Genomic DNA, 26,494 nt, shown 5'->3' with positions numbered 1-26,494 from the left:
ATGGATGAAGATTCACTTCAAAGTGAAAGTGCACTGGAGTGCCAAATCTCATTAAAGCATGTCACATTCTATCAGACAAGCCAGGAAAAATCCAATTACAACACATGTTCAACACACAGGAACATTATAGGAAGTAGACAGGGGACAAACGCTTCCTGGTTGTTTAGTACAGACTTACAGATTTGCCATTATTGCCTGAATTCCTTCATTGCATTCATTTTTTTTTCCATTTTTTTTCTTTTCTTCTTTTATCTTCTTCTTTTTTTCTTCTTCTTTTTTTGCTGCCTCCATTGTTGTTACAAACCAAGAGCCTTTTCATTCTTTCTGGACAAGAAAGAGAATATATTAGCAAGGCATTCCAGTTGTAAGGAACGGGTTGTATATAAATATAGATCCACTTATTAGCCTGTGACAGAATCACAAAAGTTTCCCCATGCAAAATACTTTTGATGTGGCATTCTATCAATAATCATATACTGCAATAATTAGATGGGGGCAAGGAAATGGAGGGGGTGAGAGACAGAGAGTTAAGTCTTATATCTGATATAACTTCTTTTTTTTTCAATTACTGAATTCATTCCTAAAGCTGGGTAGAGATTCACCTTAAGCTTGAATTGTGTTGTACAATTTCCCAGAGATCACTGACGGGATAACAACTTCCCATACGTACTTGGGCCCACACAACCTCAAATGGGATGACTCACTGAAATTTACTTGTTTGGATATATCAACATGGCCACTAAGGAAGCACTAAAATGCTTAATGAGCAAGCTACCACAGGACCCGAAGCTTTTAAGTCCCCTTCACAGGACTATGCAATATTAAAGGATATATTGCCTTTCCTCAGGGCACAACCACTGCTGCCAGTGGACTTGAACTAGAGACCTCACGACTGAGAATCTGAGTTCATATCCACTGATCCACAAGGGTCCCTCGTTCATGGTCCTAACTTTAATATCCCCTGTATAATATCACCAAAACTTTCATAGATCTGTCATTTCAATTTCAACAAATCTTTTAGGGTGACAAATACCAAGGTATTCTAATGCTTTCTTTTCATTTTATCAATATCTCATGACAGTTTAATACACTTAAACCACGTTGAAACTTTGAATAATTCTACAGTGTATTCAAAAGTTAATTGTTGTGGATAGAGTTGATAAGCTTTTATGCGAAAAAATAAGATGCTCGTACCATCTTTCCTCAATCTCTCTTGAAACCAAAAACAATTTTCTTGGTGAACTGCAAATGCCCTGATTGCTTTTACAGCCTCTTTTCTCACTAATTAGCTTTGCAATCTTTTTTTTTAACCTGTTGAGGGCAGCCTGATTTTGCTATAACACACGTTTCCCATAGACACCTGCTGAGTATACTCGGGACTAGTCCTCAATGGGTTAAGAAGGGACCACGTGGGTCCCGGAGGAATGTGACTTACCGGTACCACTCTCTGATGAGGTCTCTTGGACGGCTTCAAGCTGGCGTACACGACGTTGCTCCTGGGGAATGGGTCATCGTTACCTGCTGATATTCCCTGCATCATGAGGACAAACAAACAGTGTTCAAGAATCCAGTGAGGCATTCAAACGTAGTCAGGATGCAGCGGCCATTAAGACTGCGTGCTGAAGCTCCGAGAATCGTAAATACGGTCAGCTATCTTGCCCAGCTCAAGGGAGTGGTGTGAGTTTTCCGTTTGAAGAATATTTCAGTCTTACCCTAGATTTGAAGTCTGCACGAAGCTTTCCGTTAATTCAAGCACGGCTCACAACTGATTAGCAAGCCCAAAAACGATAAGTAAGTTACTGCCTTCAAGTACAAGTCCCATCTGTGCGTGTATGTGTGTGTGTGTGTGTGTGTATCAGTGTGTGGGAGTGTCAGCAAATATCCCCGCGGAACAGGAATTTCCCAATAAATCACAAAGATATTAGACTTCAAGTGTATAAACTTGTCTTCAAGCTGAGGAAGTCACTTGTGCACTGTAAAACAGAATCCCTCTCACCAACGTTGAACAGGAGGCAACATCATTGACTATGGACAACTCTGTTCAATTTGTGGGCTAGACTTGTGCCAAACTGGCATTAGAATGCAGCAAATAAAAGAAGTGAGGTTTGTATGAATGGAAGTTTTGTGAATGTTCTTGGCATACTGATCAGCAACTGTTGGCAACTTGGCGAATGAATCACAACATGGATGAAAAAAAGAAAAAGCAGCAGAAAAAAGGGAAAAAATAACAGACTGACATTACGATGCTGTTGCCACAAGTATCACTCCTAGCAAAATCAGCATTCAGTGACAATCTCATTGGAATCTATCCTCTCAAAACACAGCAAAATCACGGCTTTTCCAAATGTAACACACATCCAAAACATTGTTCCACTCTGCAGATACATCCTTCCTCACATGATGGGAACACAGAAAAAGACTGAAGATTTTAGCTCTCCGGTTTGCCTGAAAGGCGGCGAGCGGCAAACGACACTCGGGTCCTGTATGACTGATGGCAAAACAATCCGCGCATTGTCCACTCAACTGGACTGGCACCAGTCAACTGTGTGTAAAAGCAGTCTGAGCATGGGTCTGTATTGTTTGTGAAAACGTGATTGACCACAGTAATCCGCACAATTACCCGACAGCCAGTCACTGTCCACCCTTGCATTAGGGCATCTGGGTGTGGCGTCATCCTGACGTCTGATGAATTTGGGATCGGCTGGACAACAGATTTGACGGAAAACACAAACTGACAATGATCCATCAAAGTGACAAGATCAGTAATCACAATATTTCATTGTCATCATGTTTAATCAATCAATTCTACATGATCATCAAATATATTTCACTGAAATGACAAATCATACAATTGTACATCTTTATATCTCATTTGATGAATTCTCCACTCTGATTGGTTGATATTGGGGGAATATGTATTCAAAAATTGCCTGCGGCCTCATAATACCCAGACTGCCCCACAGCATTGAACCGCCCCATAGTACTAAACTGCCCTCTTTGGGTATACATTGTATCCATATGTGGTATGTACAAACTGTATGAAGTGCGTATGAATATGTACTGTATGCCCTTGGCCTCCGTTGCATGACAACTACAATGCAAACGTCTAAGATGGCAGTGCCTACAATGTGTTAAGTGGCTCACATAATCATAAGCGACCAAGTTCAGTTTCATTTAATTCTATTTAGTACATGAAACAGACTTTAGACTGCTTTCATTCAGGGAACTGTTATGACATTGTTGCCCCTTGGGATCTCAACTCCAAGCTATGACCCTCAAAGCAAGCGCCTATGGTCATAGGAAGGAAATGTCATATATCTGCATAATATCTATTCTAATATTACACTATCCCTCTTCCTTACACAATGGGAGATCATTGAGGCATAATGGATGAGGTCCTTGACTCTTGAACAGGAAAGCCCAGGTCCAGGGCACCATTTCATGAAAGTTGTCAGCCCTGACAAGTTGTCAGTCTCTAACAATTTCAGTAAAATCCTTGGTTTGATCGGCTGAGAAGCTCTGATCACTGACTGTTACTACGGTGATTGTCAGAGACTCACAATTTGTCAGGGCTGACAACTTTCATGAATCAGCGCCCAGCTTCATATCCTTGGATATGATGTTCCCTCCAACCCACCATGTCCCTCTTTAAAACACACGTATACAGTGTATGGGTGATTATTTGGCAATGTTAGGTAACTATAGAGGTAGGGCCACGCCCTCTGGAAGAACAGTGCTAATACTATGCTATCCTGATTATCATTATCTTTATTATGACTGTTATTATCAATATTATCATTATTATTATCATCATCATCATCATCATCATCATTGTCAGCACTATGGTGTCATTTAAATATCATGGTTTATGATTATCAGAATAATTTCACTTTCTCAACTTGATAAGTGCTGGTCTCCCAGGTAAACTTAAACTAAGGAAAAGATAAGGCACAAACAGATTAACCTAAAGTCTTTTGCATAGACTAGAGCTACAGTGTATGCAGACAAACCTTTTTCTAAAGGAGTTCTATTTTTGTGACAACTCTAGTCTGCTGCACGGATTTGGCAAGTCTGTCCCTGATGATGCTAGTGCAGCAAACACTTCAGGGATTATAAGTGCTCTTTATGTTGCAAAAATCATAATAATGATATCAGTGATAATAAGGATGATCATCATTATCACAATCATCTTTACTTTTATCATCCATATCAATGGATGATATTTACAGGCCCTGTTGATGAATAGGTACTCCCTTGAATTCTTTATAATGTGCCATGGTGTAACCCCCTGTGTGCCACATTATTCTGGGATAACAATGTATGGTAGTCATGCTTTGGGTAAACATTGTTTTTCAAATCATCGCAACTTTATAGAATTTGTTACCCTCGACATGCTATGCGCAAAAAATTGTAGAGAAAACGCCAAGCTTTGCCTTGATGTAAATTGTATGACAAATCTATGTTTGTTTTTCTTTCAAATGACCAGTACATTATTGTAGAGGCATGACTATTGCACACGAAACAGTGACAGAAACTTAGAATTTAGTTTGCAGATGATCCAGTACAGAACACAGCTTGATAGTCAAGCACCACATAAAATGCAAGCTACTTGTGACAGGAATGGAATCGTGAGAAACGTTTTCATTGTTATTTGGTATTTGGCGATTTATTGATTGGTTTGGGCGAGTTTGTGCGTTTGAGTAAAAATATGTGAGCTTGGCATGCTGAGTCATGCAAGCAAACGTGGCACATAGAGAGTTAATGCAGCTTGCAGGCGACTTCATCCACAAAAAAAAACAAGTTTCATAGAAAAATAGTTTCAAAGTACAGTGCACAAGCAACAGAACGATAATGACTGAGTGGAATAAGTTCTATAAAAACAAACTTCTGACTGCACGAATGGTCGGAAAATCACACAACATGGCACCCTGTTTAGTTTCGCCAACATCGTGTGTGTAAAATCACACTTGTCATACTCTCTATCGCTTGCAACTTGATACCCTGGTAGCCATGAAGACATCTTGCCAAAGAATCAGGAAGTGAATGTGTCGTAGAGACGTAACAGGCACAGTGAAATCATGTGATTATGAATGACATATTCTCTCCTTGTGTCACACTCACACACGAAACCTTAACTAACCCTAGCTCTTTGTGTAATGACGCATGCGTGTGTGTTTTGTATCAATGGCCATCCAAAGCCATGAACATTGGAATGGACATTTATATGAGTAAATTGGACAATGTAATGAAGTCATAACCTTACAAGTTTCCCATTCACCTGCATACAAGTCTTCACTAGAACTCCTTCCTACCTCTCCCAAGGTGCCATGCCTTTGCCAGCATTTTCTTTGCTTTTGTTTAATTTGTTTGCTAGCTAGTACGCAATCTCACAGAAGTTAAGAATGGATTCTGACAAAACTTTCAGGATAGTTCTGTCATGTTAAAAGAAACCTGTGACTTGCTTTCAGCAGTAATCCAGATCAGAACAACATATCCAGTTTTTTTGTTTTTGTTTTTTGTTGTTTTGTTTTTTGTTTTTTGTGGGGCTTTTTTGTTTGTTTTTTTAATCATGTTTTTTTTCTAAGGATGCCAGCACAGACCTATGGCATTAATGGTGAACCTATTTTTGTCTTATTGAGAATATTCAGCTGGGCCAGCAGAATTTTAGCCATGACCCTAATATAATTCTGAAACACAAAATTGGCAACATTTCATGAACCTTGCTGCAGGGCGGATGGTGATTTCTGCGGTTGACATCCCCGATAGCCATTTGCATGAGGGTTTACTCCATCCCATGTTTGACTGAAACAGTGGCTATCTCGAACCTATGTCAATTGGTCGGGCTGTCTGTTGTGATAATTATATAATTCAGTCTCTTTCGCAACTCCTTGGTCTATAGCATAGAAAAGTTGGGCTTGATTCACTAACGATACACGTAAGGTCAAAGGAAGAGGTATTGCATGGGGTTTGGTTTGGACATCGGCTTTGATATGACAGGCTCAATGTTTGTGCTCTTTCAGTGCTTCTAGATTGACATGAACTCAAGAAAAACTAAAAATCCTTTTTATCAAATCCTTAAACAATTGTAATAATTAGATAGCTACACTGAATTTGTACAGGAGAAAGGGTCACATCCACTGAATTATTGACCAAAAAGTCTTGTCAAATTTGTCGATATATTGTGACAAGTATCAAATTTACAAATAAGTCGAACTTCACAACTTTCTGGGGTTCTCTTATTTCAGATTCAATCACCAAGGAACATAAAGTTCTGATTATTTAAATTCACTTTTATCATCAGTCAACTTGAACACAGACTCCCTCTCTCACCCCTCCCTCCCTTCCTTTCTCTCCCCCTTTAACTTCTCCTTCTCTCTAACCCTAAAAACAAGAAAATTTTACTATTTGATTGCCCTTAATCATCAACATGCAACATTACTACACATCCCCCCCCCATTCATATTTCTCACACACATTAAACCATTTAATGGCACCACTTTCACACATGCCTATAGATGTCAACTGCACAGAAACTGCAAGATAGTTGTGTCGTACATGTCTTTTGGCAGAAATTAGCGGTTTATACAGGCAAAACTGAAACTTTCTGTAAATGTCCAGGGCGAATCTGTCCATGCCACAGCCTGGTTCCTTCTCTCCATGATCATCTAAATGAGGCCAAGATTATTTTCCTGAGCTGGTAATAAGAAACTATAAATAAAAAATTGACATGCAGTTTCTCTCTCAGCTCAGCATGTCTCCTATGTATTGCAACAGAGAGTTTAGAGTCTTAATTCCCCATGTTTGGCTTGAGTCATGCAGGATTGTCCATGTGACAACCGGAGGAGGTTAAATCTGCTGTCTGGACATCAGGCAGGTGATCTGTGTAACCTGAGAAAGATCATCTGTCACTAAGATACATTTGAAGGTGCAGAGACAAGCTCCCTGCCCATTTTTTTTTTCTGCCCCTAACCGATGATCCTTAACAAGACCATGGGCTCTGCTCAGAGCCTCAACAAGCGATAGTACATGTACCTGTAGTAATCACTGTCTTGTCACTTGCATGCCAGAGCACAGGGAAGCTGACACATTTGGTGGTGTGTGGCAGTCTTTGCGAAAGAAACTCTCTCATCAAAGTCCACTCACTCATAAACTCAAGAGGTATTCAATTCTGTCAAATTTGGTTGGACAGATGTCAAAAGAAGGGGGGCAAATTGGTCATCATACTTGTTGGGTAATTCCTGTTGAAGGTCAGAGCTTAGAGCCTATTCCTGAATTTTCACTGCCTTTAGATGGAATAAACTTGCACAAATATTGCACATACTTCAAAATTGGTTTGGTGATACTGCAGTGTACGGAAATTGATTAATGTACACCTTGTATATCATTGGACTTTTTATAGATCATGATGTACTTCAGATCATATTAATTCCTATTTCGTGTGCCTGGCACAGTATGGTATATTGAGATGTCTGGGTGAAATAAAGGAATACTGTATGTATATCAACGTATCAAAAATTAGGTGATATCTTATGAAGACATCTATATATGAATTGGTCTTTTTTGTTCACATGTTTGCAATGCATCTACAATCTAACAAGTAGTTAAGAATCACATCAGTTTTGTATCAAAAAGTTCATGGTTTTACCCACATCACATTGTCACTTCTTAAAAAGTCCATTGAATACATGAGGTATCTGCAGGCCTACACATACTTCTAAAGAAAGAGATATTGAATCAAAGAAATACTCACATCTGTTTTAGAGAATTTACAAATAATTGTCTTGAAACATACCGACAAGAAATGAGAATATTTGAATTTCTCACCAACAGAAGTTAATTCTCAGTAGTATCAAAAGCAAAAAGAATATGAATATGAATATGAACACATTTATATGATAAACCTCTGAAGACTGAAGATGCAAACTTACTGAATCTGAGCCAGCACCATCTGGAACAGAGATGTCCACTTCAGTGTCGCTTTCATCAGAACTGAGAATTTCTGTGATATTGTCTTCGATGACAATGACCCTATCATCAAGATTGCACTGTCCTGGGGTAGTGGACATTGCAGGCTCCAGAAGGTCATAGCCATCATTCATCTCCTGCATATGGTCAGCACCCAGCTGCATATGGACAGCATCCAGTTCCACAAGGACGCCCTCCTTGACCTTACTGGACTCTTCCCTACTTGGATCAGTCTTGGCAGAATCTGCCCTGTAAGGGATTGGGGGTGCAGGAGCTCTCCTCATGGGTACAGGAGGGGGTGGATCAGGAGAATGCTCTAACATACCAGGAGGGTTAATTGAGTTCTGTGGGGTCAGAGGAAGGTGTGATCTTGGGAGAGGAGGAGGAGGGGGTTCCTGGGGAAGATCATCCATCACAGAACTTGGTGGTCTCGGATGACCAGTGTTGCATTCTGTCAGAGGAAGATAACACGGGTCATCAGAAATCTCAGGCAAAGGTGGGGGGTTCTTGAAAATGTTAGGAACAACTGCTTGGGACTTCGGTCTTGTCTCTTGATCCCATAATTGGTCATAGATGCCCTCTTCATCATGATCAACAGCATCTTCTTGAGAATCATCCTGATATATGGAGGCATCCGGGCTTAAAATGCTCTCCTGACTAGACATTGTCACAGTGATGTCAGGAGGGCTGTAGCCATCAAGAATTGTCATGATCTTATCACTTCCTGTGGATGTCACACTTGATATTGTACCAAGAGGGTTTCCAGAGATCTCAGGGAAAAGATCAGAGTCTCTCCTGACCATTGATTCAGACCATGTAGAAGGAAGGCCCATTGGTGTGTCATCCTGGCTGCTTATACTTGACTGGTCACTTTTCCTCACACTGTCTGCTGGATTGGAACTGATATCTGATGGCATCATGGGCTGCATAAGGTTATCAATCAGTGGGAAGTCCTGCATGCTTTTGATTTCATTGCCATTCAGTTCTGTGCTGGAGACAGAGTTATCAACGAGGTTTGGGAAGTTTCCATTTGATGAGTTCATATTAGAGTGCATGCTCTCACTCTTTGTGGGAGAGGAGTTTGATATAACCGCGGGTCTAGGAGGAAGCTCTGGAAGCTGCGGTTTCTCCTCCTCAATGGTACGTGGTGGTGGAGGAGGTGGTGGCCCCCTTGTCTGCAAGAAATCAGCAAGACCTTCTGGTACTGATTTTGATCTTGGTGGCCTTCCTTTAGCAGGTAATGGTGGTGGGAGAGGAGGCTGGCTGGAGGGGGCAGAAGTTAAGCTGCCAGGAAGTGCTGGTGGCTCAGGCACAGGTCGATTTAGCATTGTATCAACTTCCACAGGAGGCGGAACTGGAACAGGTCGTCTACTCAAGTCAAGTTCGCTTGGACCATCATGAGAAGTCTTTGGTGTGGAAATGTTTTCAGGACGCGGTACAGGGGGAGGTGGTACAGGCCTTGCTGCTAGATTACCCATGTCATTGAATGGATTGAATGGGTTGTGAAAAAGCTGGTTAATTTGTGGGTCCACCACAGGTAACTCTTCATCATCAACAGCATTGCTAAAGGGATTCGTAGAAATACTCAATGGTCTCTCCTTGGCCTCAGCAGCTGGATTCTCTGGAAAAACCCTATCAATACTTGATGGCGGAACTAAAGTAGGGACAAGAGGTTCAATAGGAGGGGGAGGAGGAGGCCGAGGCTGAGGTATAGGCTTCCCCCTTTCAGGAAGTGGTGGCGCCATCTCCTTTCTCACAGTGTTAGATCTTGGTTTCGGAACAGGTTTAGGAACAGATGGATCTAAGCTATCTGACGGAGCCACAGGCACTGAATTTCCTATGTTCATATCACTTATCATGGCGGAACTGCAGGATTTCCTATTGGAGATGTTGACTGAGATGTAGTCTGTGTTGTCGATGCTTGGCGGCCCCTTTGCCAACTTTGCTCTCCGAGGTGAGGGGACAGGTTGGCTCTGGATGTTCCCATTGCTCACAGCATCCTGCCCAGAAGTGTCCTTGGCGACAGCGCCAGCTTCACACGGTAACCTGCTCAGAATACGCTTCTGGTAGCCCACCTGAGTGATTCCCAAGCGAACCAGGTCTGCCTTGGTGATCTTGCAGCACTTTGACAGATCATTGTAGCCCCAGAAAAGGAAGTCGTTGACGAACTGCTCCAAGTGTAGGGACTGGAGCCACTCTTGAACTGTGGCAGGCTTACCAGGGCTCGCCATGAACTCCAACTGTAATGCCCTCTGTAGTCTCTGCTTGAAAGCTCACTGCTTCACTGATGTGCACACATTCTAGTGTCCCGTCTCGTAAACACTGGTCAGCAATGGAGACCCTGTGACAATCATAGAAAGGTAAACAAAAATAAAATTAAACAACAACTGGGATTGTATCATGAAGAAAAGTTATCCAAAAAAGACAAGGAGTTTGAACAGCAATTCCTTTTTGCCTCCTATGAAGTACACCGATTATGATGCAAGAATACTTAGAAAATCAATGGGCATAATGTGAATATCATTTTTTTTTTTCTTGTTCTTGATCGTGTATGTTCGAGTTTCATTAGTTCTGATAGCAGGAAAATGTCCAAGCTTCATAAAATAAACATGACTTTCCCTGTCATAATACTGTAAAAGTGGAAATTTCTGTGGTGTGGAAATTCTTGTGCATTTCATGTGACCAGAAATTAGCATGAAAATAAAACACAAAATTTTTTTGCACATCAAATGTTCCACTGTCTTGATTCCGCGGAATTATAACACCCAAAATTCATCTCACTCAGCTATACTTGTGTGAAAATAACCACTTTTACAGTAATGAAAGGAAAAGCATGCATAGAGTATAGCAAAGGAACTTGTATGTTGTTGTTTTTCTTCGCAAATATCAGCCAATATTTGCAATATACCATTAATTTCGACCAGGTAATGGCAACAAGGGTATATTACATACAACATATAATTGCAGGACGTGAAAAGCACACAAAACCTAGATTTATTTGACTGCAGCACACTGGGATGCCTCTGTTATCTCACATAATCACTTTATGCAGATTGTAAGTACACAACCCCATCTTTTATATTTTGATGAAGTTCACTGGTTTTGACCAATGACCTTTAGCCACTTACATCTGTTGTAAATAAATGTCTAGTTCTCCCCTTCCATTGAAATCATATTACCACTAGACATCCTAATCTGAAGTCAGAGTTGAAAAATGTCCTTCATAGCTGAAGTTTGGTGACCATAGACATTTCAAGGAGCTTTTGCCCAAAACACCTTTTAACACACTATTATAAATACAAACACGTGTTCTAGAAAAATTGCTAAATACACAATATCCCATTCGATAATGATTCCAAACTTTACAATAATGCAGCAAAAGCACTGCACTTTTACAAAATATGAAAAACTCAAGATTGACTAGGTTGACTCATTTTACCTATTTTGACACCTCACGCAAAATCAGTGTGTGTGACTTTTTGTTGATTTTTTTGATGCGTGGTCACATATTGTGATGTTGAAGAAAATACACAAAAATGCCTACAGATCACTGAACAGCAAAAGGCAGTGCAGACTGTCATGAATTGCACAGTGTACAAAGTACCCGGGGACTTAATCTGAAATTACCTGTACATGTATTCAGAGATTTACTGGAATTGATATATTCCACACTGCCATATTGCAGGAAGTGCATTGTTTGCTACCCTCCTTGTTAGACAGCAAATGGATAACAAATGCATTGTCTGGGGGAAAACCCAGCCCAGCCTTCTATAGTGTCTTTAAATACTTTTTTTAAAACCCATTGAGTTTGATATAACATGTATTTCCCATAGACACCTGCCCGATTATTCTCGGGACTCATCCTCAACAGGTTAAGGATCTTCTGCTGGGAACCTTCATACCAGATTTCTTCTATAAAAAACATGTCTAATATAATGCAGCAAAGCACATGGGTGTATCTAAGCTCTGTTTATTTGTGTGTGTGTGTGTGTGTGTGTGTGTGTGTGTGTGTGTGTGTGTGTGTATGTTTTATCTAGAAGGTCCATGGATGCCTTCAAAAAGCAATGTGGACAAAATTACAACCATGAAACACCTATCTTTATAATTTTACAAGATTTTTTGCATTACAAGACAGATGTACAGTAAGTGCAGTATGTTTTTGTTTAAAGATTTCCTAATTCCATTTTTTTGTTCAAATTGTATATTTGCATTGAAATCTTTAATACATAGCAGAAAAGACAGCAAACAAAACAAAACAAAAATGGGTCAAACCTCTGATGATGTTTTTTGCTACATGGTACATTACACAGTGTATGCATACAGGGAGGCTAAAGTCCATCGACTTTGCCGAAGTAGGACTTATAAACTCAAAGGATATTTCAAAACCCCATCACTCTCTACAGTCATTATCTACAGTATATTATGTTCATTTAATGTTCCAATCTGAAAGGAACCAGAGAATACTTGAAGACACTGACATAACAAGAAATCTGTATTAAATCTATGTTCACTCCTGACAAAATTTTGTTGTTCCTATATATAAGTTGTTTGAGCTTTAGAAAAAGTAAATGCAGACTCCAACCCAGGCATCTCTAAAAATGGAGATTCTCCTGCCTGGACTCCCTATAGCAAACTGGAGACTCAGATCTTGTGAACATGAGCACAATATGTGTGCCCTAGCACACATCACATGCGCTATTAAAGCTCATGCTACGTTTACACCATGTTCCCGGCGGCCACGGCAGCCCTGTTCACTCAAAACATAGTGTACCATGGGTAGATATGGCATTCTCCTGTTTTTCCTCCTAGATGTATTTCAGTCTTGTTCATTCCAGTTCTCACTCCGGTGAACATGTGGCTATCAAGACGCTGTTCCCATGACATCTGGTCAGGCTAAACTATATAATATTTTCTGTCGCGTCCCACTACAAGTTTTGTTTCGGCCTATTACATGCCATCGCATTTTGTTGCATTCGCCCCGTTTTAATACGGCCTACATGGTTTGTCATATTTGCACCGGGACTGCCATGGCAAATTTTTTTGACAGTTTAAAAATCTGACAGGGCATCCACTGCAATCACGGCCTGTCACATTTGCCTATCTCATCCCACTGCGTTGTCTCATGTCCATCCCGTTTTGTCCACGGTGGTCTGAAACATGACTGCCGTTGCCGTCAGGAACATGGTGTAAACACAGCATAGCATTATTTCAGCCATGCAGCCAGGGTCCAGTTCTAGTTTTATAGATGCTCCCTTGTGTTATCTCAGCCTTAGAGTAGATTTGAAAATATGACAAAACTGAAATTGAGGAGAAAGGTACATTTTAAGCAGGAGATAAACAGCCAGGCCAGGAGAAAGTCAAACTCAAGTTGGAGAGTGGAGATTTTGCAAAAATGGTCTCAAAGCAGAAGAGATGGAGTCTCTGGAAATTTTAAAGCATGGTACACATATTTTGTACTGTATGTCAATACGTGTACTGTAAAACAAGACATTTTTGTGTGTATGAAACTTTCACAAATTTCACAAGAAGACACAATTTGTGAAAGCAAAATGCACACAAAAGCTTTTGTCAACACAATGCACTGAATGAATGCCAGTATGATGTTGTCCACCAGCATATACAATTATTGAGACAGGTTTTCTACAGAGTCACTATTTCCCACATATCCCATAAAGCCCTGGAAACAACATATCATTAGTGATTAGGACCAAAATCTTTTTCTTTTTAATACAGTGTAATAGCATTGTCTTGCTCATTGTGAACATTTCATAGGATAGAACAAAATATTCTTTTTCATTTGAGCCACATACCTGTATGTACTTTGGTAGTAATATAGTTTGGTTGCAGAATCAACAATTCAAAATATTGTAAGCCTCTAAAACATTAAATTAATTATATCTGATCATTAAATTGGCAACAAATTTCAAAAGATCAACATAAATGTTTCTGTCTGAAATTGGCATTTTTTTCCAGATTTTTCAGATTTTGCACCAATTTGATAAATCTCACTATTTCCATTTGACCCTCCTCTTATATTGGATATAACTGTTATAATATGAGATATTTGCCAATTTGGTAAGAAGAAGGTGATGATTTATTCAGAAAAGTTATCTTGATGGATTACTATCTAAAAGCATGACTCTATGTACAGAGTTAATGGCACACAGATATGCCATCAACACACTAACACACACTGGATATGCCCTACTACAATACAAACTTGTACACTTTAATGTGCTACAGTTGTACATCGTACAGTACACCTAAAATTCTCTCTCTCAAAAAAAAGAAAAAGAAAAAGAGGAAGTATCTTGTACCGCTTTACATCCTGGCATTGACCACATGCACAATGTAAACAAACCCACAACCATATGTCATATCACTCCAACAGTCAGCGCTGTTCATTAACATCACTAACAGATGAAGTATGCAGATGTGCACACCAATGACAAAGTCTTTTCATTACCGTATTAATACACACAAAGACATGTGTATGTATGCGCCTACAGTGTATAATACACACCTTTTACTGCTTTATGACATAAACAGAAGACAGCAAATACAACTGACACTGTCATAAAATATATATTACATTTGATTTCTGATGACTGCATCAGAAGTTCCAAACACTTTGCCCATTTGGCATAATTTCTGTATTTTGTCATTTTGTATCAAACATATTCATGTATCTCCTCCACCCCACAACACACACACACACACACACACACACACACACACACACACACACACACACAATCTTTACTTGTAGCATCAGCACTTCTCCTTGAGGCCACTCATGTTCAAAATTACTGTGAATACAAAATGCCAGCTAGTTTCAAACTTGTATAATATTTCACAAATTGGAATTTTTAACGATTCTATGAGTGATTGGATTCGCCATCAATACTGCAGTGACGAAATGAGAAATAAGTAAATGTTGTACTACTCATTGCACATCTATCTTGGGGGGGGGGGGAAGAGTTAGTGATATCCCATTAAAGAAACAATATGCACTGTACAGCAATTTTGTGTTAAGATGCGAGGCAATATTTTGATGAGTTTGTTAGTTCACAAATACTAGATGAATGAAATCCACAAAAATTAAAACACAAACACACATTGAGATCACCAAGATTTGTTCTCACATTATTCTTGTTTCATTTATTTTGAATATTCTCTTTTTAGGTCAAAGATGACTCCATGTACTGTAACCTAACTCGTGAATGATGCACTATATTTGCCATTTCTTAATTAAAAATAAGATCATAGTATTGTATGTACATTAGCCTATTTTGAAGTTACACAAATGTCTTGACAATATCAACAGAAGAGGTTGGCCAATTTGTCTAAAACCATGCAAATATGGTAAAAAATCAATGACTTCTTTCAGCATTAACATACAGGTTGGTAATGATTGAAATGTCAAGCTGTTTTGAGGGCCTGAAGTTACTGGTGCATTTTCTGCTCCAATTTGAATTGAAACATGGTGTAGAAAGGACATCTAGACCTTCACTTGATCTAATTTCAGCACTTCTTTCAGTATGATTGTGAGTCTGGGGAAACCTCCAGCTGTTCTGCAAAAAGGGCACATCAGCACCACATTATCTAGTCAGACTTGAAGTTAAAGGTAAAAACATAGTTTCCATATGCCTGCAGAAACTGTCTATTTTTGCTCTAAAAACGATAGAAATGCATGCATACGAAATGTGTGAAATGATGCTGTGACATTAAATCATTTCCATCGGGTAGCAATGAAAATACAAAATGTTAGCCAGAAAAAGGTATGCAACAGTACTGTCACCTGCGAATAATATCCAATCTTGGTTGCTGCGTAATGTTTTATAATCAATTATCGATAATCAACAAATTGGGCAACAGCAGATCAATCATCACGTAATGTTCCATCTACCACAACTGAACAGTGTGGGTGCATTGGGAATAAAAGTAGGGTACTAATGTTAACTTTAATCTATTTTGACTTTTGATCTTTAAATAAGTGCTTTTATTTTTTTTTACGTCAATATCCTGGCAAATCATGCCAACCACATGTGCAAGTTTCTTGGTAAGCCCTTTCAATACATTGCAAGTAAATTCCAAATTGTGGTTCAAGATGAATTTTGAGCCCTTCCGAGAACTACTTTCTAGCTTTAAAACATGAGAAAAAGAAAACTACCAGGTTCAAGCTCAGTGGGGTGGAGTGCCATTTGAGTGAGTCACATGGTACATGTAAACAGAAACTTAACCCCAGGTGGGATGAGGGGCAAATAAGAGCAAAAACCAAGAGATTTTTCTCCCAAGGAGAGAGTGTTCCTCTTCTTGTGAAAACTAGACCACAGTTTTTTTCCATAAACTTCTTGGATATTTTCACTTTTATACCATAATGAAAGAGCATTTGACTAACATCTTTCAGAAAACAGGAGGAACAACATTACCCTTAACTGAAATATGAAATTTTGTGGAATTTTCCTTAATGACCACATGTAAGGGCTTTTTACACTTGTGTTTCTTAACCCCGCACTTTCTCTGACCCAGGACTATCGTTAGTCCCGTACCAATTTTTTCAGCTTTTTACACTGGCCAATTAGTCCCGTATTATCTCTTGTCCAGGGCTAAGGAGAAAACTGACCTTTTTACACTCGTATTTCTTAGCCCCGGACTTTCCAAACCACATGAATATTCATGATTACGCTGTGCACTGTACACGTACACGCACGCACCGGCAGCACTTGATTACCTCGTTTCTGATTGCTCAGTGGGGGTCGGACTTCGTCTCCGTCGCTTAGCCCCGGATTATTTTTTCGTTCTGTTTACACTCACTTGCTTGGCACCGCAATTGCGGTGCTAACCCTGCTATTTTGCAGGGCCGGATAGTACCGGACTATTGGTGGGGCTAGCCCACTTTGGCAAAAACAAGTGAAAACAGAAAGTGGGCTAAGGATAGTCCCGTACCAACGGTGGGGCTAAGGCCGCCCCTTAGCCCCACCGTTGGTAAGGGACTAAGCAAAAATTTACAAGTGTAAAAAGCCCTTTAGTGTAGTAATCTTCTTTATCCAGTGATGATGGCACCAAAACTTTTGAATCAATTTTTCAATTTTCCTCAAACTTTCACTATTAAATGTGTTCTACTAATATTGCTGCTTTTGTGCAATCCACATATTTGAGCTTTGGTTTCTTTTAAAGAAAAAGAAAGTTTGTACTTCATAGTGGTATCATTTTGATATCATTTGTATTAAACATTGTAACACATGTCCAGATGGACAAAAAAAAAATTGCAATGAATTTCACTGATTCCCTAATTTGTGATATTTAAAATCAAATCATTTACAATGTACAGTATGGGTACCAGTTTTCGACACTTTAGCACATTTCCTTGTTTACCATCAATACTGCACCGTTTTACCTCGGAATTTCGATATGAAGTTGTGCTACAAAGGCCAATAATAATATGCCTTGAACGAATTCCAATTTGAATGCACTCGTTTTCAATTTTAGCGATTTCCGTCACGCCGTCGCTGGCATCAGATTTCGACACCCAGCATCATTTTTCGACACAATCACAGCGCGCATCACGCATTAAACACATGGCGCGTATAGTATGCGTACACTGCATTGTGGACGCAAACCAGCAAAGTACCGGCGCAAGAACTTGTTGTTTCCTCCATAACGTGTCTTACTATGGGAATGTCGAAATCTGGTGCCACATTCTCAAAGCCAACTCTTTCCACAAGTTTGCTCATTTATCACGAATTCAGTCATGAAATTACTAAAGACGATTATGAAATCAAACATCAGGATTTGGCAAACAAACTGATACTAAAGTAAGATAACCGGCATGGGTGAATTTCATTTTACGGCGATGTATACAAAATGCGTCATATTGTTTGAACCCCTGAAAATGGCCGACATCAAAATTTCTGCTGACACTGTGTTGCTTTTCTCCTAAATATTCTACCGTCGGATTATGATGACAATTGACAAACGGTGTTTATATAAGACTAGAAATGTGATTGATAACTTGGTTGATTGTTGAAGTCAGACGTTTGTATTGAGTATAACATTTAATAAGAATTATCTGCTGGGTGTCGAAATCTGGGTCCTGTCGAAAACTGGTGCACTAACGGTATATCATGGAAAAAAAAATACACTTTGCACCTTTCAGCATGTACTGGTATGGGGAAAGAGAATCAGACTTTCTTCATCATACTGATTACATACAACTTCATAATTTAAAAAGAAAAATATTCATTGTCTATTATTGTAACTAGTGCATGTGCAATTTGACTTTTTTGCCCTCTTTTATGAGGGGACTGCATACTACAAGCTCTGCTTTTTAGCAGTCCCCTCCATTTCCAACAATTTTGTTTCTGAGTTTACCATTTATAATGATATAACATTTATTTCTATCTCTGTTAATAATTTACCTGTGTCTTTATCACACGTAATTATGTTCATCACATTGTTGTACTGATTTCGTCACATTATTTGTATACAATGTACATAAACATTTCATTGTATCCCTAATTTGTTGGAAATGAAATAAATCAACCTTGAACTTGAACTACAAAACTTTCTTCATTTACTGAACCCATACATACTTGTTTATGTTTGAAGAAACTTCCCCTTTAAGATGGTAGGGTCTGACCATTCTTAAAAGCAAGATTCCGTCAAGATTCCTGCTTGGATCACTCCAAACAATTTTTAAAAACTAAGGACGACTGACATGAAACCACTGCCTGCATTGTATATGAGTTGGGCCATCTAGATCTATCTGAAACCGAGAGAAACTGGTATCCATCACATTCAACGCCATTGTTCTGTCCCGTGTAATTTATACCCAATAAAACAAGTGTGCACAGAAATTAAACATGGTGACTTTTGCAGTAATGCCTGTAAAGCTGATTGATATAGCACTGTATGTATGAATGCAAGCAAAGTTTACAGAACTCCAGGACAGTCATTCCATGCATTGTACATTGCTTAACTCCACGCTTACGTCGATCGTGACTTTGGTCACTGTATTCTTAATTACAATTCATCAAAACTAATTGAAATCAACAAGGTACAATGTAGCCGTCTGATTACTTTTGTTTGATGTTCACTCGGACAAGAATGCTTACAAATAATTCCACCAGGGAGCACTTAAAAAGGAGGAAGTATCCTATTGCATGCCTGCTTCATTCATGTATGGCTGTAGGCATCAAAGCAGACATGTTCATTTTGTATTCTAAATTTGAGAACGGTCTTGAGACTTGAACGAGGAAGTTCAGTACCATGCGCAGCTGTGTATAGGAGTCGATATGCATCAGTGCAATGCTAGTCCAGGGTAAACACTTGAATTTCTGAGCCGTGAAAGACGTGCTACATTGTACCTTATAGGTCAAGATATCATGCACTACACGTGATTGTGGCGCTGCGTAAACTGTCCACAAGTGTACTTCACAGTTCATTTTGTTTCTGTTTTGTTGTTGTTTATGAAACAGAAGGGTGATTATTAGTGACAATGCTTCATGAAATAGTATGGTTACATCTAGACACCATATCTTGGTGTAAAAAAAATAATAATAATAATAAATTATAAAAAATCTTCTGGTGGGATAATGTACATGTACCCAATAGAGGGATCTTAAAACTGTGAATGCAGATTACTTGACACAAAGCAAAGAAAATGTACTACATGTGTGTAAAGTGTTGAAAGGTCATTAAATACGGAGGTACAGAAAAGGACACCTGCAATGTGTCATGATGGTCATGTGAATGTAGCAATACTTCTATAGCACAATGCTTAAATTATATCACACAAAATCAGGGTGGTCCACAACTTGAAATTTTAGCATGTTGCAGGGGGAAAAAGTGATCTTGCGCGGGAAAGTATGTGCGCGAAGCGCACATCACGAGCGCGAAGCGCGAAGTCCCTTGCGGCCGGGGTCCAGGGCCCGCTTAAGGGCCCTGGAAGCTCTGGGGTTCTAGATGCTCTCTGGTGCTATCTTAGCCTTATTTTGAACACTTTGATCACCATGATCACTCTGCAATGCCAGGATAAAAATCATTAATATTTGAAAAATTATGTTAGTTGTTTGATTATGACATAAGATTTTTAATCGTCCTACTCCTTACTCATAAGACCTTTTGAATATATTTTAAATAGATATACTCCTCAATGGGGATGCTATGATAAATGACAAGGACATCTTGAACTTGTACTACAGTACAGCACACTGACTGTTTTTAATATTATTTACTTTCAGTTTCACATTGAAATGCCAAGATAACTGTGTACTCACAAAGTAGATGAGATGAGTGTAGAAAAGTGAGAACTGCACTTTTGCAGCCTACTGGTAAACAGACGTTTAGTTAAACTTGAATGACATTTAACAAAAACTCAGATCTGGGTAATTCTATCAATAAGCCTTTCATCAATATTTCACTTAATTTTCTTTCTTGAAAGGTGTACATTATGTCAGAGAGAAATTACATTTCCTACGTACAGAGCTGCCAACCTTTGGAAGCACAAATTAGTACTCAGCAGCTCCAAAATTCGTATTTTTCCACCAGAATTCGTATTTTCTCAATCTCCCTTTTTTTTTTTTTTTTTTTTTTTTTTTTTTGCTATTTTGAATTAAACTCGTCGACTTATGAGGCCTACAGGCTCTAAACATAACGTTATGACACATGCCGAAGCATCGAGCTGGTCACCAGCACGATAAAGATGCCAGCGTTGATTGATTGCTTTCTCGCAATGAATGTGTTGTGTACAAGTGCAAGTATGTACAACATGTACCTCCAAAAACTTGCTGGGCTGATTATGGAAGCTTCCACTTCGATAGCAGGGGACGGGGAATGCTTTCATCTTCTCAAAAGAGCTTCTGTGTGAGCGGATGCAAAACTCTGTTCTGTGTTTCCAATTATTGTTTACTATCTAAACATAATCATGCGTTGTTTTCAGGCTTTTTTATTTTATTGGATTTCAAATATCAGTATTTTCCGAAGTATTCCAATTCCTTTTCCCCTGACTGGAATCAGAAATTCTGCTATAACGATGATCGCAAAATGCCGCGCTGTGTGTGGAAGCGCCGATGCAAACACGTGGCTTCACTTTCAAGTTTAAAGGAATGCGCCATGTGCTCGATCCTGCCTGTAAGAGGTTACTGCAAGTTCGATGGATCGAATGCGCCATAGCTGAGCTGAGCTGAATGGCTTGTTTACGGTAAACATGCAGTTTACGTTCGATACGAAGAAATCATTACGCCTTTCACGAGGGAAAAACACACAAAACAAACAAACAAACAAAATACACCCACGAACGAATGTTGATAGCCAAAACTTTGAAAAGTAATAAGCAGTTTTGATGAGCGTGAACTGGAATGAATTGTCATTACACGTTGTATTTTACTGTCTAACCAGGTGATGACTGCATCTCATTGGACCTACTCGTAGTGAATTTGTCTGGGCATACGAGACCTTTGATTCATGTATTTCTGTGATTGCATTTTTAATTGACTGAATAATCAATCCTTTTTTTATTGTTCAGGGAACATTAGATATTCGATCAAATACACTATAATCGACTGTTCGATGTTTCCTACTATGCGCCAAAAGAAAGGATATAGAAATAGAATCATGATATCTTTGCAATGATTCCTTTAATTCAACTAATGAGCTGGTTCTTCGATCGATATTTCCAGGATATCAACACGCTGTTTATTCCAGTGCGCGCATTCTTTCGTCTGGCATGCACCTGGGTGTGGCACCTGCTTTTGTGGAAATTTCCACAAGGGAGAGGGGTGGGGTGTCAAGTTTCTTCGAGCCGAAGAGGCTGCATACACGATCTCTTCGCTTTTATTTATTGTCATTCGTGCTGCTTTCCCCTTATTCTTTGCTGATATTGAACATTTAGATTTAACTTCACGAAGGTTGCTGTAGCACGTGGCTCGTTTTGTTGTGAGGTGTATGTAATTTCTTTTTTTTAATCATTCTTGAGAGGGGAAAGAAGAGTAAGGGGGAAAGAAGAGTAAGAGGGAAAGGGAAATAAACAAACGTCACGTACGCTCAGCATCCACAGGAAGCCGTCTTTTTACACCAGTCACCAGCATATTAGTTATCATCATCACCATCAGACATCACTCAAGATCATTTTAGCCGTTTCTTATCAACATTAAGAAACACGCATAATTCCTCGAGATAAATACCTAGGAAAATAAATAACAAATACAAAGTATCAACACCTCCCAACAACGCAAACATTTTGATTTAGAAAATACAACAAACAGCGCATCGAAGCGGCTGCTGGGATCAAACTTCGAGCTCCGTCGCTTCGATTCGAAAAAGTATTGCAGCGAAGCGGAGAAATCGCCGTTACAAAAATAACAGTGCGAGACACTTGAGAGAATTACGTTTAAATACTTCAAAGTATAAAGGGAACGGATAAAGTGATATAAAATGGAAGAAATCGTACCAAACGAGATGTGAGAAACGACAGAAATAAGTTTAGGAGAAAGCTTAGGCCCTAGCAAAATTTTGCAGCACCGAAAGCTACGCGAAAATAAATACACATTACTCGGTATTGCGACGAGATCCTTGGGATAAATTCAACTTCGGCGCTCGAGTAAAATCTAACTTACAAAAGTTCAAATGGAACGCATGGCTTTTTAGAATAAAAAAAATAACCCGCTGAATCTACCAAAAAAAAAAAAAAAAAAGATTAAACAATTTGCATTTGCTTACTCCATCGTTCGTTTTTGTTTTTGATTTTTTTTTTGAACGAAAGATGGAGGTAATTTTCTCTCTGCGGCAATGCTTTGAACGCATCTAATTTTGCGTAATTGCTATTGCCGATGGCAAGCTTCCTAAAGAATTGATACGAATCCTTTAAAATATACGAAACAAAGTCTAAGAAAAAATCCTGGATATCCTGACGGTGAATTCCAGTGGTATCATAAATCCTTCTCACTACCAAAATTTAATCATCTGTTCCTTGCGCCATTTTACCAACCAACTGTTCCTGAAATTTCATCCTAATCTGTTCCCAACTTTTGACTTATTTTGCGAATAGAGAGACAGACAGGCAGACAAACGAACAAACAAACCAAAGCAGCAAAAAAAAAAAAAAAATATATATATATATATATATATATATATATATATATATATATATATATATATTTAAATATATATATACAACCTTTGGCGGAGGGGCGTGCATTTCATATCGTTTGTTTTTGCGTAACCCGACAACAAGCGTGACAACAAGCGAGCACGTGTCAGCCTTCCTCAGCCTCCGACCCTCTCTTTCCGTCCTCTCTCTCCCTCTCACATGCATACAGGCGGCTGTCTGTGCCGCTGCACCGGCTAGGTGGTTACTTCACACAAATTGATAAGTGTGTGTGTGGATCCCGAATCAGAGCGCAATCCCATGCCATGGCATGTACATGTGAGCAGGGAGGTGAGACGTGAGTGAGCAAGTGTGTGATGTGGTGTTGTGCGAGTACTGTAGCTTGTTGTTGAGCCGCGTTGTGTCGTGATCGGTGCGGTGACTGTGGATAAACTTTTGGCGCTTGTAAACTGCTGCTCCTTTCAACAAGGAGCACCCTATAAGTCATTTGCGAGTTACATGTGTAGTTACTTTTGGCATGTCGCAGTTTTTTTGGCATGGCGCTTAGAATGTCGCACGTTTTGAAGGATGTCGCGCAAAAATTTTAGCATGTCGCAGCGACATGCTAAAACCCCTCGTGGACCTCACTGCAAAATATCACATCAGAATTTCATTTCTCAGCCCTCACAATGAGGCACCTCTAGTCTGCATCAATGTTAGCACTGACCCCAATGTCTATTCATGCACAAAGTTTCATTTTGTTTGGTTTGGGTTTTTTTTGTTTGGGTTTTTTTTTGCACAAGTACATTGAATGGTCAATATTCAAGTAAACAGACTTTCACAAGCTTGCATATGGACTTTCCATCGCAACTCAGTTTTCTTCAGCTAGTTTCAGTATTGGGTAAAATGATTTACACTTTCTTTCTTTACTCTTTCTTTGCCCCGTGATAATGATACAGAAATGGATCATGGGTAGAAAATTGTTGCAATTTTTGTGTCAAACAAAGATGCAAAAAGGCAACAAGACAATGGTAAACAAATAATCACTGACAGCACAGGCGATGGTAGAATCTAACATCGCCAAGGTGGTCCCCAAGGTGTCTATCAGGTCAAGCAGAAGGCGAGGGCTGATAAACACCTAAAGGATCACTGAGGCAATGTTAGATTGTATTATATTCCACATACTAAGAATGTTGCAATAGGATTGGTCCAGAGCTGATCACGTGATGAAGCATAGTTTTGCCCACCACATCACCTGAGAAGAAAAGTTAGTTACACTCTATGTTGATAGTCCCTTTTGTTTCGCTGATCTCCACACAGTCCACACAGTCCTAACGCAAGATGAGTACGCGCGAAATAAAAGTGCGCTGCACTGTGGACTATCATGTGACCTAGGTCACTTGATAGTACACAGTGCAATGCACTTTCACTTCGGTGCCACGCAGTGTGCGCAGCAAATTCATTGTTTTGTCATCTACGCGCACACGTAGCCTACAATTGTAAGCCCTAAGGATACCTAAAGACAGCTAAAACGGTTTCAGATGTGGAATAAAATGGGAATTTCTAGGACCCTAGATGTGGAATATAAAGCAAATAATTAACTTTTAGTTTCAGGCAATGTGACAAACTATCACTTCCTCGGCGATCTGAATGTGTACGCTATCTTCCTCAGTTGCGCTTCGGAAAGATAGCTACATCCAGATCGCCTCGGAAGTGATAGTTTGTCCCATCACCTTCACCAATATAGATTATTTGCTTAATATCCATTGCCAAAGAAATAGGAGCTGATTATTTGTTTTATATCGCATATCGATTGACAAACTTGAGATGTGATTAAAATATATTTCATCAACCACGCAGACTTTTATTTCATAATTGTGCTGAACATTGCAACACAGACGGTACAACTGCAGTCCGCAGCAGTCGAATGAACAAGACTAACATTAGATTTAAGACAATAACAAGCGATACTGATGTAACAATAATTGTGGGATGTGCACAGATGGGTGCCACCAGAACTTGCTAGCTACTCGCTTGGCCAATAGATGCAAGCGATACCTTTATCAATTGCAATTGCAGGTACGGTAAAAAGTGCAACCTAAAAAGTATATCACATAAAAGTACATGTGATAGCACCATGAAATAGATGCTGGGAAAAAAAACATCACTCGGTCACGTGCTCCAAATTCAAGTAAACCCATTGGTCAAACATACTCATGTCAGATATGAGAAATATCAAAAGAGATCACATTGTACTTACATCACTTTATCATAAACAAGTATATATGATATGTACTCATTTTTTTAAAGTGATTTTTGTATATCATGTTTTCACCCCTTTATTCTTCATACCAGGAACTATCCATTTGCCACTTGGAATCCTACCAAACATTACAGTATTACAAATTATCTCCTTTCTAAAACCAGGTCAAGCCTTCCAACTACAACTTCACTGATATGGTACACATTTTCCGCAGATCTTACATTACTCCATTTTCCATGTTAAGTACTGACATTGTAATTGTGTACGTCTCCAAGTGCTTAGAGCTGGTCTAAAACATGGCCCCAAGGCATAAAAAGTATGGCAACTTTGCAAGTAATTGTAACTCTGCAATCAATGGTAACTAACAGTGATATCTTGGCTTTCATAAGTATTGGCTATTGAGTCGTGTTGCTATGGTAAAATTTAGACCCAACTGTTAGCCTCTTTCAACAGTCTTTACGTTGTTAATTTAGAGTCGCGAGCGATGAGCTACAGGCAAACCTGAGCGCTTCATCACAAGGGCCTTGCTAGCAATCATGATTATTTTTCATGATTGTGAAAAAGCAGGGGCGGATCTACAGGGAGGACCGCAACCGGCGCACGCCCCCCCCCCTTATTTTTTGTTGAAACAAAAGAAATAAAAAGAAAAAAATGGGGGGAGGGGTGCGTGCGCCCCCCTTTAATTTTGCAAACGCGCCCCCTCTTTACGGAATTCCTGGATCCGCCCCTGAAAAGCCTATATTGTTGATACCGAAGTTTGATAGTTAATAGCATACTTAATTGTGCAATGGTGGGAGATGCATATGATATATTACCTCCGAGTCCTGGCATTACTACGACATCAAAGACAATTTATAAGCTCTGGGAGGTACAGTGTACAGTCACAACTGCTTTAACTCACTTATAACCAAGACCTTTGTCACTTGGAGAGTAAGGGACTGACAATATGTAGATTAAACAAGGTCAAAAACTGAGTCAATTGATATGATTATTATGCTTGTAACTTCAACACATGGGCCTTCATATCACCCTATAACTTGCACATGCTCTGAGTACCACTATATTAAAGAATATGGTAAGACTGCTCACCTGGCATATGTTCATTCGTAGAAGATATTTTCATGCTTCACTTTCACTGGCAAAATCGGTTTAATATACTCGTAAAAGGATTTGATTAC

At 39.3% G+C, this 26,494-nt stretch overlaps 1 protein-coding gene across 1 annotated transcript in view; it reads right to left on the bottom strand.

Annotated features, from left to right (window-relative positions):
- Positions 1–26,494, bottom strand: part of LOC139741215 (arf-GAP with Rho-GAP domain, ANK repeat and PH domain-containing protein 1-like) — a 144,421-nt gene that overhangs the window by 104,227 nt on the left and 13,700 nt on the right. Inside the window, exons 2-3 of the mRNA XM_071651845.1 lie at positions 7,929–10,306; positions 1,436–1,531 (exon numbers count right to left, since the gene is read on the bottom strand). Coding sequence (XP_071507946.1) covers positions 1,436–1,531; positions 7,929–10,196 — 2,364 coding nt within the window. The 5' untranslated portion in view covers positions 10,197–10,306. The remainder of the gene's footprint in view (positions 1–1,435; positions 1,532–7,928; positions 10,307–26,494) is intronic.

This window comes from Diadema antillarum, unplaced genomic scaffold (assembly GCF_040938485.1).
Source record: "Diadema antillarum isolate AM-2024a unplaced genomic scaffold, OU_Dant_1.0 scf00000003, whole genome shotgun sequence".
Lineage (NCBI taxonomy): Eukaryota > Metazoa > Echinodermata > Echinoidea > Diadematoida > Diadematidae > Diadema > Diadema antillarum.
This window is presented reverse-complemented; position numbering and strand designations above follow the sequence as displayed.